Here is a 17079-nt window from a genome sequence, read left to right on the forward strand (position 1 = left end):
GACAACCACTCCACTATTGCATCAGTTTTTATATATCCCTACTAATGTTTGCACAAATGCATAACATTAATATATAGTTTATATACTTTTATGTATATGTTTATTCTTCTTATAATCTTTGCACAAAGACCTATTGTCCAGCATGATTTCATGCGATAAAGGGGGACTCCGCTTCTCATGCTTAATCGCCAACTCACCCCACAGCCTGTTCACACATCCGCATCACACATCTTGCTGTCACCACTTGTCGTTTTGTTACTGCAGAGAGACGACTGCCCTGGATCGCACTACTACACATGCACACCCAACTTTCGAAAGCACCTGATAGGTACACTGCTTCCACTCTGGCATACACAGGGTAACACAACCTGACTATACTTTCTCACTGCAATTTGTGGGTAGGTTTAGAGCAGCAAGGAACAAACTTAAATTTTATGTTTAATGTTCCAAAAAAGTAAAATGCTCACAAAAATTACAAAAGGATGAAATGCTAAAAATACATACACACAATACAAAAGCAGTGGGAGGGATAAAATACAGAAATACCCTATACATTGCATCTGTGAGACCTTCTGATGGAGGAGTCGCCGCTGAAATTTGAACAGATCTACCATTCATGTTGTTTCTCCTGGGTCTGACAATGAGATCCATGGGATGAGAGATTTTAAAGGGTCCCATCCACACGCCTCCCCCTTCCTCCTAGTCAGGTGAGAGGAGGATAGCTAACTGTATGCAAGGAAAAATGGGTGCAGGACATAACTCTAATTTATGACATTTTCCCACAGAAACCTCCTAGTGGGATAATATAAGCGCCATATTTCCAAGCATGCTTTCCCCATTTTAGGCACACCAAACATGAGTATGATACATCCATAATTAGGGTTGATGTAAACTTTTTGTCATTTCCCAAGGCCAAAAAACCTGGCACTTAGCACCACAGAAGCGATCATGTTCACTGATCATAGATATATCCGTGGATTATTTTGACATCAAATTATTATACAGTAGATATGTCATTGAAATATTGCACTTTTATTGTGCCATGTGATGTCCCCGGTATGGACTGGAGACCACTGGTCTACCTCAGGGACAACTATCTTCCCTGCATATATTAGCACCTCTTTGCTAGTGATGAAACACACAGGGAGAATTTGGTCTCCCTGTAGACTGGCTGACTCTTTGATAATTAAATTATCTACTCACAGAAGAAATGCTGCCAGTTGTCCAGTGATATCATATTTGTGTTTATCTAATCCATAACAGTAATAATTTGTTAATAGTCTAAAGGACGCACATTCAGCTGAAATTTATTGCAGCCCAGAGTCCTGCCGACTCCCTGCACTACAATACAAACGGCGTACAAGTCACTGGGGGCGGGCGCATGGCAGTGACATCATACGCCACGCGTCACTTGCATGCTGAAGTCAGCTGTCGGCTTCTGCACTGGCTACAGAAGAGGACACCTCCCATTGTTGGAGTGGGGTAAGGTAAGAATAATCAAGTGGGTTTTTTTTTCATTTGTTGGAGAAGAGCCACAGAACAAGGACATTATTACTGGAAGAAACCTAGGATGGGGAACAATATACCAGGATAGGTAACATATATTACTGGAAAGGGCTCAGGGTGGGGGGCATTATACCAGGAAGGGGCCCAGAATGGAGGAAATTATACCAGGAAAGGAAGACCTAGTACCAGGTAGGGACCCAGGATGGAGACATTATACCAGGATGGGGGACATTACTGGAAGGGGCCAATAATGGTGGACAGTCTAACAGTGAACATTATACCTGGAAGGGGCCCAGGATGGTTGACATTATTACAGAAAAGGGACACAGGATGCAGGACATTATTACAGGAAGCAGCCAGGATCGGGGACATTATTACAGGACGGGGAACACTGGTACATTGGAGGCAAACAGGTATGTGTTCACGGGATCTGGAAAGCTACAAGGGCCCATACATTTGACAAACATGAAGGTGGGAGCTCAGGTCCATATATTGCACTGGGGCCCATTGGACACTAGTTACACCACTACCCGGCAAAATGGGTGGCTAGGAGTGACGCTGTTAGGACATTGAGCCAAAAGGATCATGACCTCGTTGTTTTTTTTAATGAATGATTGGGACTCGGAGATGTTGAACCTCCACCAGTGAAAATGTCATCACATATTCTGGTGATATTAGAAAATGTTACAAAATAGAAGAAACCCTTTAATAGGCAGTCTACTTTCATTCATACAAGGCTCTTAGATATTTATATGGCCAATGATAAATAATATGATGTTAAAAATATCTACATAACATATCTACCAAACACGATTGTAACACTAGATGAAACAACAAGTGTCAATTCATAAAGATCTAGTGACATCACCAAAAGCTGCTCTGTATTGATCAGTGATGTCACAGGTTAACCCCATACAATCCATGCACAATCACAACTTCTAAAGATGAACTAAAAAAGGATAAAGATACTAAAAATATACAATGAAATGCAAATGATAACTACAGGCTTCTCTAATAAGGATTTCACAGCTGTCGCCATAGTTCTAAGAATCCTATGTAGATAGATTACCCCAAGTTATAAACCGGCCAGAATCCTCCCACAGTATGAAGGTGTCTCACAGCCCAGGGAAGCAGTATAGAAGCCTGAACCGATACTTCTGAGCAATCTCTCAGAGAAATTTACAGCGAATCAGAAAAACAAAGTTCTACTAAGTGAAAAGATCAGAAATGTAAGAAACTGCCAGGAAAAGGGAGTAAAGTGAGGAGTTACCTTTTACTTTCAATTCTCGCCTCATAGACCACTGACCTCGGCCTCATATAATGTTTTGTATCCAGCTAAGGTTTGTATCTATCAGTTCTGAAAAAGATTTGCAAAAAGCAATTTTGAGTTTCGAATAGATACAAAGAAAGGAGAAAAGAAAAAAAAATTCTACAACTGCAACTTTTTTTTTTCTGGTTTAAGGACCAGATAATTCTTTTTCCATGGTACCTGGGGCGGTTTGAGTCCAAAGAAATATATAAACGTTGACCAGCATTTGTCATTTTAAAAGCCTGGTGGCTATGCTTTTTTGGACTCTTCATAGGCCCCAGGCAGCATGTAAAATGTCACAAACCCCAACAGAAACCGTATATTCTGCAATAATTCAGAACACATTTCAGTCGTGCAAAAATATAACATTATATAGATCAAAAGTATCATCATCATCACAACTTGTGGCAGAACCCTGCTGACAGTGTAGAATTTATCAACGTAGACTTCCTCAACACAACACCGGAATCTCAGACACTGGATGGGTGTAGTACAGTGGTCTACAATATGCTGTAAGACTCCAACTCCCTACATGCCATGTGCTGACAGATCATGTGAGGAGTTGCAGCTCACTAAAGATAGACATTCATAGCTTGAAGACCACTGGCTGAGGGTATGTGCACACAACATCTTTTTCACGCGGATTCCATTTGGAATCCACCTGAAAAAGCACAGTAAAAGCGCTCGAAAAAAACAAGAACATAATGCACAGCAATGTAAAAACTACATGTTCATGGATTAAAATCCTGCAGGGCACGCAAGGTTCTCCTGATCACGCCATCACATGTCCAGGCCCGTTTGAAGTTGGCCAATGACCATCTGGATGATCCAGCGTTAGCATGGGAGAAGGTCATGTGGTCAGATGAGACCAAAATAGAACTTTTTGGTATCAACTCCACTCGCCGTGTTTGGAGGAAATAGAAGGATGAGTACAACCCCAAGAACACCATCCCAACCGTGAAGCATGGTGGGGGAAACATCATAGTTTGCAGGTGCTTTTCTGCAAAGGGGACAGGACAACTGCACCGTATTGATGAGAGGATGAATGGGGTCATGTATCGTGAGATTTTGGCCAACTTCCTTCCCTTAGTAAGAGCATTGAAGATGGCTCATGGCTGGGTCTTCCAGCATGACAATGACCTGAAACACACAGCCAGGGCAACTAAGGAGTGGCTGCATAAGCATTTCAAGGTCCTGGAGTGACCTGGCCAGTTTCCAGACATGAACCCAATAGAAAATCTTTGAAGGGAGCTGAGACTCAATGTTGCCCAGTGACAGCCCTGAAACCTGAAATATGTGGAGAAGATCTGTATGGAGTAGTGGGCCAAAATCCCTGATGCAGAGTGTACAAACTTGGTCAAGAACAGGAAAGTCTGACCTCTGTAATTGCAAAAGAATGTTTCTGCACCAAATATTAAATTCTGTTTTTCTATTGTATCAAATACTTATTTCATGCAATAAAATGCTAATTAATTATGTAGATTTCATACAATGTGATTTTCTGGAGGTTTTTTTAGATTCTGTCTCTCACAGGTGAAGTGTACCTACGATACAAATTACAGACGTCTCCATTCTTTTTGTCAGTGGGAAAACTTGTAAAATCGCAGTGTATCGAATACTTATTTTCTCCACTGTAGGTGTATGGTATGGGTAAATCTTTTTATTACATTTAAGCTAGGACGACTGTATTTTCTCTCATCTGAGAGAATTGGGTCAATTATGCTAATCGCACTATGATCAGAGTGTGATTCGATTTTCTCAGATGAGTGGACAATGATGAAAAAAAATTATCCATTTTCTCCATTGTCTCAGTCTATGAAAATTGAACTGAACTCAGAAGTCATACGAGTGTAGTATAATTATTTTTTTCCATTTACTTGCATGCCTGACTGCAATCTGAATATCGGATGCAAATCGGGCAATCTGCGATTTTGTTTTTTTCCTCGGTCCGACTCTGTCTGAGGAAAAAATTGGACATGTGCACAGCCCCATAGAATAACATTTGTCCGAGTGTGATCCGATGTTTTGCATAACATCTTTATAGGGAAGTCATCTTTTTGCAGGTGTGACCCAACACAGGATGGTTTAAATTACTTTAACCTTTTTTCATATATACCGTAGATATTTTTAATATAATGTTGTTACCATGCTAGGAGTTGTCATACATCTGCCCCCACTGTATTGTACATTATCTAAGACAGAACAACATCCTTTGAGATATTCTAGATTTCTTCACATAACCTCTGACTACTCTACTACGATAACATCAGTTATATCCGCCAGTATGTCATATATCAGAGTGGGTGATGTCAATGATCCTATAAGAGCAGTAGACTTGCATACAAGATATTAGATGCCCGGCCAGGGTCCTGCATGGACTGTAGGGTCCTTTTTAACAGTGGTAATCATTGGGGATTCATACCGCAGCCATGAGATGTGCAGAGGAGTTTTGCACAGCTATACTTGTAATCAGATGTTACTTATCTCTGTAGAAATCATCAAGGGGAAGAATATGAAACCACCAGACATTGAGGTTTACTGTAAACACAGTGACCTAATTTAAGGCTGTAATACAGTTTTGCACCAAGGCAAACAACCTAAGAGAGTCCTGTTAGGAGGGGGAGAAGAAGTACAGTAGACAACTGAACTACTGGCATTCCCTGGTGGACATGGACGAGAGGTCTTCTCTTACTGACCACTTTGCTTCTCTTCTCTCACTGACTGGTCTATGTATAATGAACATGATTAGGGATTATCGGACCCGTGGAAGTTTGGGTTCTGGTACCCGACCTGAACTTTATTCCAAAGTTCAATTCAGGTATTCGAACTGTACCTGTACTTGAACCATGACCCAAACGCCATTGAAAACAATGGGGATCCTAACTTTTGAGCTGAAAAATATTCTCTCTCTCTATAATAGACTTTCCTCGGAACTCTGAACATCGCAACGGACTCCCAGGAGAAATCCATGTTCGGTGTTTAACACCGGACGCTGACTGTCCAGTACGAATCCAAAACTTTTAAGTTCAGGCTCGCTCATCTCTAAACATGATCTCTAATATCACCACTTTATTCTGTGAACTTCTTGGCAGACTGCAACACAAGCAAATAGTGATTCTAAAAAAATTTGTCGGATGCAAAATCTCCTCTTTGGCACATACGGGCACGAGCAAGGGCCCAGATTTGTGCACCAGTGGATATTAAATAGAAATGGGAAAATTAAGCTTCTTTAACGTTTTAATACTTTGGGTTTTTGCTTTTCACCATTTTAAAGATCTCTTCTTGCTGTCAGTGAATGTTTACATTCATACACAGCAAACTGGTACAAAGCTCATCGTTCTACTTTCAGCTGAAAAATGGATACAGTCACATACAGTCTAAACACCACTCTAATATAAGGCTCTTTTTTTGGTTTGTGTTTTTTGGGGGGGTAAAATGATGGATGCCATAATAGAAACCAGATGGACATCATTATAGTCATTTAGGTTTTGTTACTATCTCTCATTTAAAGATTTGTCCTCTGCATGAATCCCATTTTTCTCCTTCTAAAACGGATTTGCCTAAAGGATCGTGCACATGAACGTATTTTCCGTCTGAGTGCAATCAGACAAAACATCGGATCACAGTTGGACCAATGCTATTCTATGGGACCGAGTCTGTCCAAGGAAAAAAATCACAGCATTCACAATTTGCATCCGTAAATCAGATCGCACTCGGCCATGCTTTCAATGGGTCCGTGAAAAAAATTGGACCACACGCTGATGACCTCTGAGGGCTGTCTGATTTCCACGGACTGACACAATGGAGAAGATGGAGACATTTTTTTCTCCATCTTCTCATCCGAGAGAATAGTATCACACTCTGATCAAACTCTGACCAGAGTGTGATTAGCATAATCGACTCAAATCCGGGGTGAGAGAAAATACAGTCATCTGTACCTGCCCTAATGAAGAAGTGAACGGAGCCGAACAGCTTGAACTCCAGACTGACATATTATGGCAAACTAGCATTTAAACGTTGTATCCTTTTCTTATCTGAGAGCAGAACTACTTATGTATTCTTTGCTCCTTCTGAAAGTGATGTGTTAAATATCTGTGTGTCAAAAAGACAAAAGTATTAATCATAAGAAAAATAATACATGCACCTCTGACGCCACGAGTCGGAAGAGTCGCCGGCCAGTCAGCACAACTGCTTTCCGATCTCACTCCGATTTATATGGCTGTCTGACTGCACTCTATCAGTATTTCATTCAGGTCTGTAATGGCCTTTCTTGCTCTAGCTTTATTATTGCCATGCATCAGGAGAGTGACCTAAAATAATTTAGTGCTACTACCTCCTCCAAGACAAGGTCCTCTAAAAAGCATGACTTATGTTAGGATAAGTTCACATTAGGTTTTTGCAGCGTTTTTTTTCTGTAGTGTTGGCAGGAAAAATGTTGGCAGCGGATAAATCTCTGTACTGTCCAGCCGCTCAACAGTGTATATACACTGCTCAAAAAAATAAAGGGGACACTTAAACGACAGAATATCACTCCAAGTAAATCAAACTTCTGTGAAATCAAACTGTTCACTTAGGAAGCAACACTGATTGACAATCAATTTCACATGCTGTTGTGCAAATGGAATAGACAATAGATGGAAATTATTGGCAATTATCAAGACACACTCAATAAAGAAGTGGTTCTGCAGGTGGGGCCACAGACCACATCTCAGTACCAATGCTTTCTGGCTGATGTTTTGGTCACTTTTGAATGTTGGTTGTGCTTTCACACTCATGGTAGCATGAGACGGACTCTACAACCCACAGAAGTTGCTCAGGTAGTGAAGCTCATCCAGGATGGCACATCAATGCGAGCTGTGGCAAGAAGGTTTGCTATGTCTGTCAGCGTAGTGTCCAGAGGCTGGAGGCGCTACCAGGAGACAGGCCAGTACACCAGGAGACGTGGAGGGGGCCATAGGAGGGCAACAACCCAGCAGCAGGACCGCTACCTCCGCCTTTGTGCAAGGAGGAACAGGAGGAGCACTGCCAGAGTCCTGCAAAATGACCTCCAGCAGGCCACAAATGTGCATGTGTCTGCACAAACGGTTAGAAACCCACTCCATGAGGGTGGTATGAGGGTCTGATGGGGGTCAGATGGGGTTTGTGCTCACAGCCCAACACTGTGCAGGACGCTTGGCATTTGCCACAGAACACCAGGAATGGCAAAGTCGCCACTGGCGCCCTGTGCTCTTCACAGATGAAAGCAGGTTCACACTGAGCACGTGACAGACGTGACAGAATCTGGAGACACTGTGGATAGCGATCTGCTGCCTGCAACATCCTTCAGCATGACCGGTTTGGCAGTGGGTCAGTAATGGTGTGATGTGGCATTCATTTGGAGGGCCGCACAGCCCTCCATGTGCTCGCCAGAGGTAGCCTGACTGCCATTAGGTGCCGAGATGAGATCCTCAGACCCCTTGTGAGACCATATGCTGGTGCGGTTGGCCCTGGGTTCCTCCTAATGCAGGACAATGCCAGACCTCATGTGGCTGAAGTGTGTCAGCAATTCCTGCAAGATGAAGGCATTGAAGCTATGAACTGGCCCGCCCGTTCCCCAGACCTGAATCCGATTGAGCACATCTGGGACATCATGTCTCACTGCATCTGTGACGCCTCAATTCTCGAAGGAGCCCTTTTAGTTTTGAGTTTACCCTGGGTGTTGGGGGACTCGGTGTCGGGCCCTGTGATGGAGAGGTGGGATGCAGCCGTGGCCCGGGCCCGACCCATGCTCAGGGCCGTCACATGAAAAGGAAGATGTTGTGGGCTCGTCCGGGTTGAGTGGCTTATTTTAACGAAGGGTTACCAGCGCCGCTACAGTCCGCTGAGGTCCGGTGTCATGGCGGCCAAAGTTCTCACTGCTCCCCACAGGCGGAGCAAGGCCTCAGGGCAGGCAAACAGGATGGAGGGGGGGATAGTAGCGCGGGGAGTACGGGCACCGCGTCGCATGGTATGGCGCATAATGAACAGTCCGGAGGCCATAGGGGTGTACTTCCAAGGCTTTACTCACTTAGAGATGACAGCGGGAAGGCGACTCCCTGCTCCCCATGGAGTCCTGCGGCCACCAGGGACGGGGGTCCGACTACCTCCGAGAAAGTCCAGTGTTCGCTAGCGACCCTACACCAGAGTGGTCCAGCACTACAGACTTCACCCTTTCCCGTCTGTGCATGTGTAGATAGGCCAGGTCTCCCTCTGAGCTCCTCTCAGGACTAGGGTACAGGTGGCAATTCCTCTCCATCCAATGCAATCCCATCCAATGCCCGGTGGGATCCTCAGGGCCTAACCGGGCTTTCCCGTCCAGGACATACAGTACAAGGTCGGGTGTCGGGGGCCGGTACCCCTCTTGCAGCCGGAATCCCTCTGAATAGATCAGGTAGGCGAGGACAGGTGGCGTGTTCCGCTCCGTCTGCATCCTCCCCGGGACCCATTTGCTGGGGAGCCACACTCTAAAGCTCCCGGGCCTTCTTGATCCTGGTCCTTGGCCGGGTTGAGACATTCCTTGTCTACAACCTACCTCTCGTCCCAAGGCCAGGGTACGAGGGCTGTGTCCCTTACCGGTGCAGGCCCACACAGGATCTGTGCTCCCGGAGGCAAGTCATATTAAGATACAGTAGTTTGACAGCGCAGCACGACCAACTAATCGCTGCAGAGAATTAGCAGAAGGACCAGCAACAGACCGCTTGACAGACGGACTGCCAGAGACCAAGATCAAAGATGGCTTTTTTTTAAATATGAAATCTAAAGTGTAACTAACTTGTAAGTCCTCCACCCTTACCCACTAACTGGTTCCTACCACTTTGTGTTCCCCAGTCTCCCTGTAACCAGGGGAGCAGCACCTAGTGCATACTAGCTCCCTCTGGTGGAGAAGTGTGGTGTTGGATGCAAGGCTGGGTCATGACTATCACACTGGCCTTACCTCAGAGGAAGAACACCACACTCCATTAGAGAAGTGCAGCATCCCTGTGGCGGTCGAACCCTCAGGGGCGCCACACATCCACCAACGTCACGTTGTACCACAGACTGTCCAGGAGTTGGCGGATGCTTAGGTCTGGGAGGAGATCCCACAAGAGACCATCCGCAACCTCATCAGGAGCATGCCCAGGCGTTGTAGGGAGGTCATACAGGCACGTGGAGGCCACACACAATACTGAGCCTCATTTGGACTGATTTTAAGGACATTACATCAAAGTTGGATCAGCCTGTACTGTGTTTTTCCACTTTAATTTTTTGGGTGACTCCAAATCCAGGCCTCCATTGGTTAATAAATTTGATTTCCATTGATGATTTTTGTGTGATTTTGTTGTCAGTACATTCAACTTTGTACTGAACAAAGTATTCAATGAGAATATTTCATTCATTCAGATCTAGGATGTGTTATTTGAGTGTTCCCTTTATTTTTTTGAGCAGTGTATATTTATTCAGGAACAAAGGTAAAATAGCTTACAACTGGTAATTCTTATAGCTTAAGATCTTAGAATCTTGTCTGTCAGCTTGCAAAGTAAAAGTAAACTGCTCCAGCAACACACACAGTGAGCAGGAACTTCCTGGCTCCTTTTTTTTTTTCTTTAAAAGTGCTTTACTGGCAATATAACACTATTACTGGAGACAGAAACTCATGCATTATTAAACAGTAGTAAATAGTAGTTGTTGCAATGTATAAAATAATATGCATTATTGCAACGAAAAACGCTGCTTAAAATGAGCTGTTTTCTTGTGTATTTTTCATGCGTTTTTAGTTGCATCTTTTCCATATTTATTACAATGGGTGAAAAAAGCTGAAAAAAGTGGAAAAAAATGATATGCTGCAGATTTTAAAAAAATGTCCAGTTGCTCAAAAAAACGCAGGGAAAAGAAAAAGGAGAGTTTTTGCTGCAGAAGACAAATGCAGCCAAAGAACACTGCAAAAATGCCATGTGTGAACATATCCGTATACTGCTGAGTAAGGGGACTGACTGATCCTCATGAGATCTGCTATTGTCATAGGGCAGGACGATAAAATACGGTGCAGGGTGATTACACGTTGTTATTTCCTGCTCTGTGCATTTCCTATCAAGAGATCTGATAAGCAAAATGCCAGCCCACGCTAATGTAATATATATATACATATATATATGTAATATATACATAGCCGAGAGCGGGAAAGTGAGAAAGGTGGACTTTCCCTGCTACATTCAGGACATTCATGCAGCACCCAGAGTCTTTGAAGTGTGTGCTGTCAAATTTCTTCCCCAAAGCCCAAATGAGGGGGTGCAAAAGGTTAGTGGTTTGGAGACCGGAGGTTTTTTTTATCATTATAGCTACACAACAAACCACATTGTTTATCTTCAAGGTGTGGAATTTACAAATATTGTGATCACTTACATACCACTAATTGTCATAAATATATCATAAGTAACAGAATATCCATTACTGTAATACAAGTTGCGGAAATTTCCCCACTTTTTGTAATAGTGGGGGGGCGACCGACCACACGACACAGTATGATTTTACCTCCTCAAACTGCTCGCTTGTGAATGATACCATAAAGGTGTGAAATAAGTGCTACATTACTGCAGAGTCAATCATGGCAGACAGGTACTTCCCCAAGGGGATGAATGCCGGTAAGAATATGTGATTCATACTGTATTACTTGTATGCATCATCCATGCATATTGCCAGGTAGAGGTCAGGCAATGGTTAACAGGCGCCCTACTCTCTTCTGAATATAAGACCCATGTAATGGAGTGGGGAAAAAAAACCAAAAAAATACTAGAAAAAGACCTTACATCTCTAATGCTGATGCTTCCTCATGCATAAAAGATAACATCTCAAAGAGCCCTGAAGGCTTTGCACTGAGAACCCTTGCTTAAAGGGAATCTGTCAGTAGGACCAACCCTCCTAAGCCGTCTATATGGTCATGTGGGTCATAGGAAGCTGAATGAAATGATACCTTGATATCTGTGATCTAATGTTTTATTCCAGAGAAAGCCACGTTTTTCTTAATATTTAAATGAGCTGTTAAGATCTATGGGCCGGACATAGATCTCCCTGAGAATCTGTCTCCAGACCTTATTGTAAAAGAAAGAGGGCAATACTAGTGTGAGACATGTAATGACTGACAGACTGCTCTCCTGATCTACATGTCTCACACTGGTGACATCCCCTTTCATTTAAAATAAGGACTGGAGGCAAAATCTCAGGGAGATCTATGTTCGGCCTATAGATCTTAACAGCTCATTTACATATTAGGAAAAAAACGTGGATTTCTCTGGGATAAAACATAGGATGATATCAAGGTATCATTTTATTCAGCTTCCTATGGCCTACATGCCTATATAGACGGCTTAGGAGGGTTGATCCTACTGACAGATCCCCTTTCAATTCATTCATGTTAGCAGTGAGTGTGATTGAAGCTATACAGTATAAGATCATGTCCACACATTGCATCTGCACTTGGGCAAAAATGTGCCCTCCGCAAAGCTAAAACTGTGTCAACCTTTTAAGCAGTGTCCTTATTAACACAGCTAAGCAGCAGCAATTATAACCCAATTTCACTGTTTTTTTGGCAGAAGCTGCAATATATGAACTGGGCCTAAATTGTACCTAAATACTTGTGAACAATTGGGATGCATTGGGAAAATTTATGGATGAAATGAGACCAAAGCTGCACGCTTGATGTGATTTGTGAAATGTGTGGAGAGCTACAGTTATATGAAAAAGTTTGGGCACCCCTATTAATCTTAAGCTTAATGTTTTATAAAAATTGCTGTTTTTGCAACAGCTATTTCAGTTTGATATATGTAATAACTGTTGGACACAGTAATGTTTCTGCCTTGAAATGAGGTTTATTGTACTAACAGAAAATGTGCAATCTGCATTCAAACAAAATTTGACAGGTGCATAAGTATGGGCACCCTTATCATTTTCTTGTTTTAAATACTCCTACCTACTTTTTACTGACTTACTAAAGCCCTTTTTTTGGTTTTGTAACCTCATTGAGCTTTGAACTTCATAGCCAGGTGTATGCAATCATGAGAAAAGCTACTTAAAGTGGCCACTTGCAAGTTGTTCTCCTGTTTGAATCTCCTCTGAAGAGTGGCATCATGGGCTTCTCAAAACAACTGTCAAATGATCTGAAAACAAAGATTATTCAACATAGTTGTTCAGGGGAAGGATACAAAAATCTGTCTCAGAGATTTAACCTGTCAGTTTCCACTGTGAGGGACATAGTAAGGAAATGGAAGAACACAGGGACAGTTCTTGTTAAGGCCAGAAGTGGCAGGCCAAGAAAAACATCAGAAAGGCAGAGAAGAAGAATGGTGAGATCAGTCAAGGACAATCCTCAGACCACCTCCAGAGAGCTGCAGCATCAACTTGCTGCAGATGGTGTCACTGTGCATCGGTCAACTATACAACGCACTTTGCACAAGGAGAAGCTGTATGGGAGAGTGATGTGAAAGAAGCCGTTTCTGCAAGCACGCCACAAACCGAGTCGGCTGAGGTATGCCAAAGCACATTTGGAGAAGCCAATTTCTTTTTGGAAGAAGGTCCTGTGGACTGATGAAACCAAGATTGAGTTGGTTGGTCATACAAAAAGGCGTTATGCATGGCGGCAAAAAAACACAGCATTCCAAGAAAAACACTTGCTACCCACAGTAAAATTTGGTGGAGGTTCCATCATGCTTTGGGGCTGTGTGGCCAATGCCGGCACCGGGAATCTTGTTAAAGTTGAGGGACGCATGGATTCCACTCAGTATCAGCAGATTCTTGACAATAATGTTCAAGAATCAGTGATAAAGTTGAAGTTACGCAGGGGATGGATCTTTCAGCAAGACAATGATCCAAAATACCGCTCCAAATCTACTCAGGCATTCATGCAGAGGAACAATTACAATGTTCTGGAATGGCCATCCCAGTCCCCAGACCTGAATATCATTGAACATCTGTGGGATCATTTGAAGAGGGCTGTCCATGCTCGGCGACCATCAAACTTAACTGAACTGGAATTGTTTTGTAAAGAGGAATGGTCAAAAATACCTTCATCCAGGATCCAGGAACTCATTAAAAGCTACAGGAAGCGACTAGAGGCTGTAATTTTTGCAAAAGGAGGATCTACTAAATATTAATGTCACTTTTCTGGTGAGGTGCCCATACTTATGCACCTGTCCAATTTTGTTTGAATGCAAATTGCACATTTTCTGTTAGTACAATAAACCTCATTTCAAGGCAGAAACATTACTGTGTCCAACAGTTATTACATATATCAAACGGAAATAGCTGTTGCAAAAACACCAATTTTTATAAAACATTAAGCTTAAGATTAATAGGGGTGCCCAAACTTTTTCATATAACTGTATATAGACACAAACCAATTTATCCGAAACTGATTAGAAGAGACTCAATAATCTACGGGATCAGAAATCCTTACAGATGGAGGATCAAATTTTTTTTTTTCAATATGAATTATTACAGAACAAAAAAGTTTTTCCTTGTTTCTGGCAATTTTACAGAATGTGACTAGTTCATGATTCCCAGATCTAACCCCCAACATTGTCCCACCTGTCCTTATAGTGACACTCTTCCACCTTACCCTTCTAAGTTGTGCACTTTTCTCATGAATTTTCTAAATCTCGGTAAGAAAACAACAGTCTGCACTATTGAGTAGGGGAACTCTGTTCCCAGGTTAAAAGCTGGACGTCCACACATGGGAAACATGCCTGTTCCATTCTGCAATGCTTTGAGTCATTTACTGTAATTGAGTATTTGTTTCTCATGGTATAAAGAGCTGTAACAGCTGCAGAGGGGCTCGGCTGCGTGGCGTGGGGAATCCTATGTTCTACTTGGCTTCACTTCATCTATGTATCCTGTTTTCAAGCAAATGTGGCCAAAACAGGTAGCTGGTGCTGCGTTATCAGCCTATGTAAGGTTCCCCCTGGTCAAACTGTCCACCCTTCACTGATAGACATATAGCCCGGGCTTGTACACACGTGAAGGTGGGGTGGGGTGAGAAAAGGTGAACTGGCCAACTCTAACAGATGAAATATCTTGTTTTTTAATTCCTTCCTGTTGTAGCTCCTCACCAGAGTGGTGCATAAAACAGGAAAAATCACTCCTCTACTCTGATCTGCGAGTCCTCACTGACCCCGGCCTGGGGGACATGATAATTTCTATGTACTAACAGTTGAACAGTAGATTATCTAAGGCTGATTCCCCACAGTGCCTATTTAGCGTATGTGGTAAGAAAGTGCACATATTTAATGGGAATTTGTCACCAGATTTTTGCTATGTAATCTGAAAGCTGCATGATGTAGGGGCTGAGACCCTGATTCTAGTGATGTGTCACTTACTGGGCTGTGCTTTGCTGTTTCAATAAAATCAGTGTTTTATCAGCAGGAGAATATCACTACTGGACTAGTTTTCTCGTGTCTCCTAGTCCAGCCACGCCCCTACCACTGATTGGCGGCTTTCTGTCAATATACAGTATACACAGAACCTGCCAATCAGTGGTGTGGGCGGGGTTATATAGAGATCAGCATTCCAAGCTCTGCTAGATCTGCAGCAGAGAATACTGTCATTGTACCAGAACGGCTGCACCCAGTAAACTAAGTGACACTTCATTTATTTAGCTTCCCATGGACAGGTGTCTGACTGGACCCCGATCCTGCTCTGCCCCCATCTACATTGAGGTCATCTGACACTAGATGAGGTTTTAATACTAGAGGATAGGACCGTCCCGATTGGGTACACCTTGTCGTGGCGGGATGGCTTTTACACTTTTTTTGATCAAAAACAGTGTTTACTAAGTACCCTATATTATTTATACAGTATGTATTATTACTATTTACAGCAGGGTATATGCTTATTTTGTTTCTGTCTTAGGTTTTGTCTGTTAAATGGCTAGTGTGAACGTGCTCTTATATGTTGCATGTGTACCAACTTATGCTCCGACTCATTTCTTTGGTTTAAGCGACACATCACTGGAATCAGGGTCTCTGTCCCTACGTCATGCTGCTGTCTAATTACATAGCAAAAACCTGCTGACAGATTCCCTTTAAATATATCCAACATATTCACTGAATGGAGGCCAAATCAGTGTATTTTGGCCTGCGTTGGGCTGGTATACCTCATTTTTTCTGCCGTGTGGAATATCATAGTCTGCCGCACAGTACCATACAGAGACATCAAGTTAAAAAAGTAAGCGTAGTTTTGACGAGGGAGTCTACGGATGCAACGTTAGACCTATAATTGTGGCATCCGTCTGAGGGGCAGCCTACCTCATTATACCGCTGATTTATACCGCAAACAGGGTGTGAAAACCTAATTTATAAATTCACTAATGCTACACCGTGTTGATGCATGGAAGAGCTGATAATCATAAGTCACGAAAAATAGACATGTTTTTGAATGCACTGTTACTTTTTAAAGCCACGTTCACATGGTGCCGCTTTTTATAAAGTGTTTGAGCTTCTCCAGTGCATCAAGAACTACAGGTTCCAAAATGGCTTTGACATTATTTGTGATGATGGTGAAGCTGCAGATCGCAGAAAATCATCATTATAAATGCATGTCAGCACACATGGACCACAAGAAGCAGGTTTCTAACACGTTCCGCCGTTACCTTATTCCTGGCCTCATGTCTAGGTAGCTATTTATATATCAAGGATTGTATGGAAGCCCTCAGGCTAATCATACCCAAGTCACCACTCCTAAATAAGAATAGAGTCAGTGCCAACGAGCTCCACGTTCTCTGCCCCGGCCGGCATCTCTCTACAGGTTTAGACAGATCCGCATAACCCATTGTATAGAGGAGAATTCACATTTCATCAGGAAATATTCTTTATATCCAGCCTAGTAACTATGGAGAGACTGCGATCTACTACTGGAATAGAAGGCAGGGTCGTATCTATAATGGCAGTGCTGTTATACCGAAAGCCTAGGAGGGTCCAAAAGGTTCCTTTGGCCCCTATGAGAATACCAATACCATTAAAGACCTGTGATAGTTGGGGGCCCTATTGGAGATTCTGTGTTGGGGCCAATGAGCTTCATGTTATGCCACTGAAGGGGTTACCGGATGAAGATAGTCCCCAAAATGATCACCCTGAGCCAGCAATTTCTCGATGTAATTCAATCTGGTGTGTCATCTATTGTCTCTGGTCTCTTTTTGGTAATGCTCCAAGGGAATTAAACCTTCCTTGCTAATGCTACCTATTAGAGTTAGCTATGGATTGTTTAACGAGCCGTGCAACATG

The 17079-nt window shown here is 42.9% G+C and overlaps 1 protein-coding gene across 6 annotated transcripts in view; it reads right to left on the reverse strand.

Annotated features, from left to right (window-relative positions):
• NFATC2 (nuclear factor of activated T cells 2) overlaps nt 1-17079 on the reverse strand; it is a 143227-nt gene that overhangs the window by 15249 nt on the left and 110899 nt on the right. Inside the window, exon 10 of one of the 6 annotated variants that reach the window (XM_073682732.1) lies at nt 2777-2863. The exons of the other annotated variants lie outside the window; for them this stretch is intronic. Coding sequence (XP_073538833.1) covers nt 2820-2863 — 44 coding nt within the window. The 3' untranslated portion in view covers nt 2777-2819. The remainder of the gene's footprint in view (nt 1-2776; nt 2864-17079) is intronic. 6 annotated transcript variants of the gene reach the window in all.

The sequence above is a fragment of the Phyllobates terribilis genome, unplaced genomic scaffold (genome assembly GCF_046119375.1).
Source record: "Phyllobates terribilis strain yellow unplaced genomic scaffold, ASM4611937v1 Scaffold_5__5_contigs__length_657084704, whole genome shotgun sequence".
Classification (NCBI taxonomy): Eukaryota; Metazoa; Chordata; class Amphibia; order Anura; family Dendrobatidae; genus Phyllobates; species Phyllobates terribilis.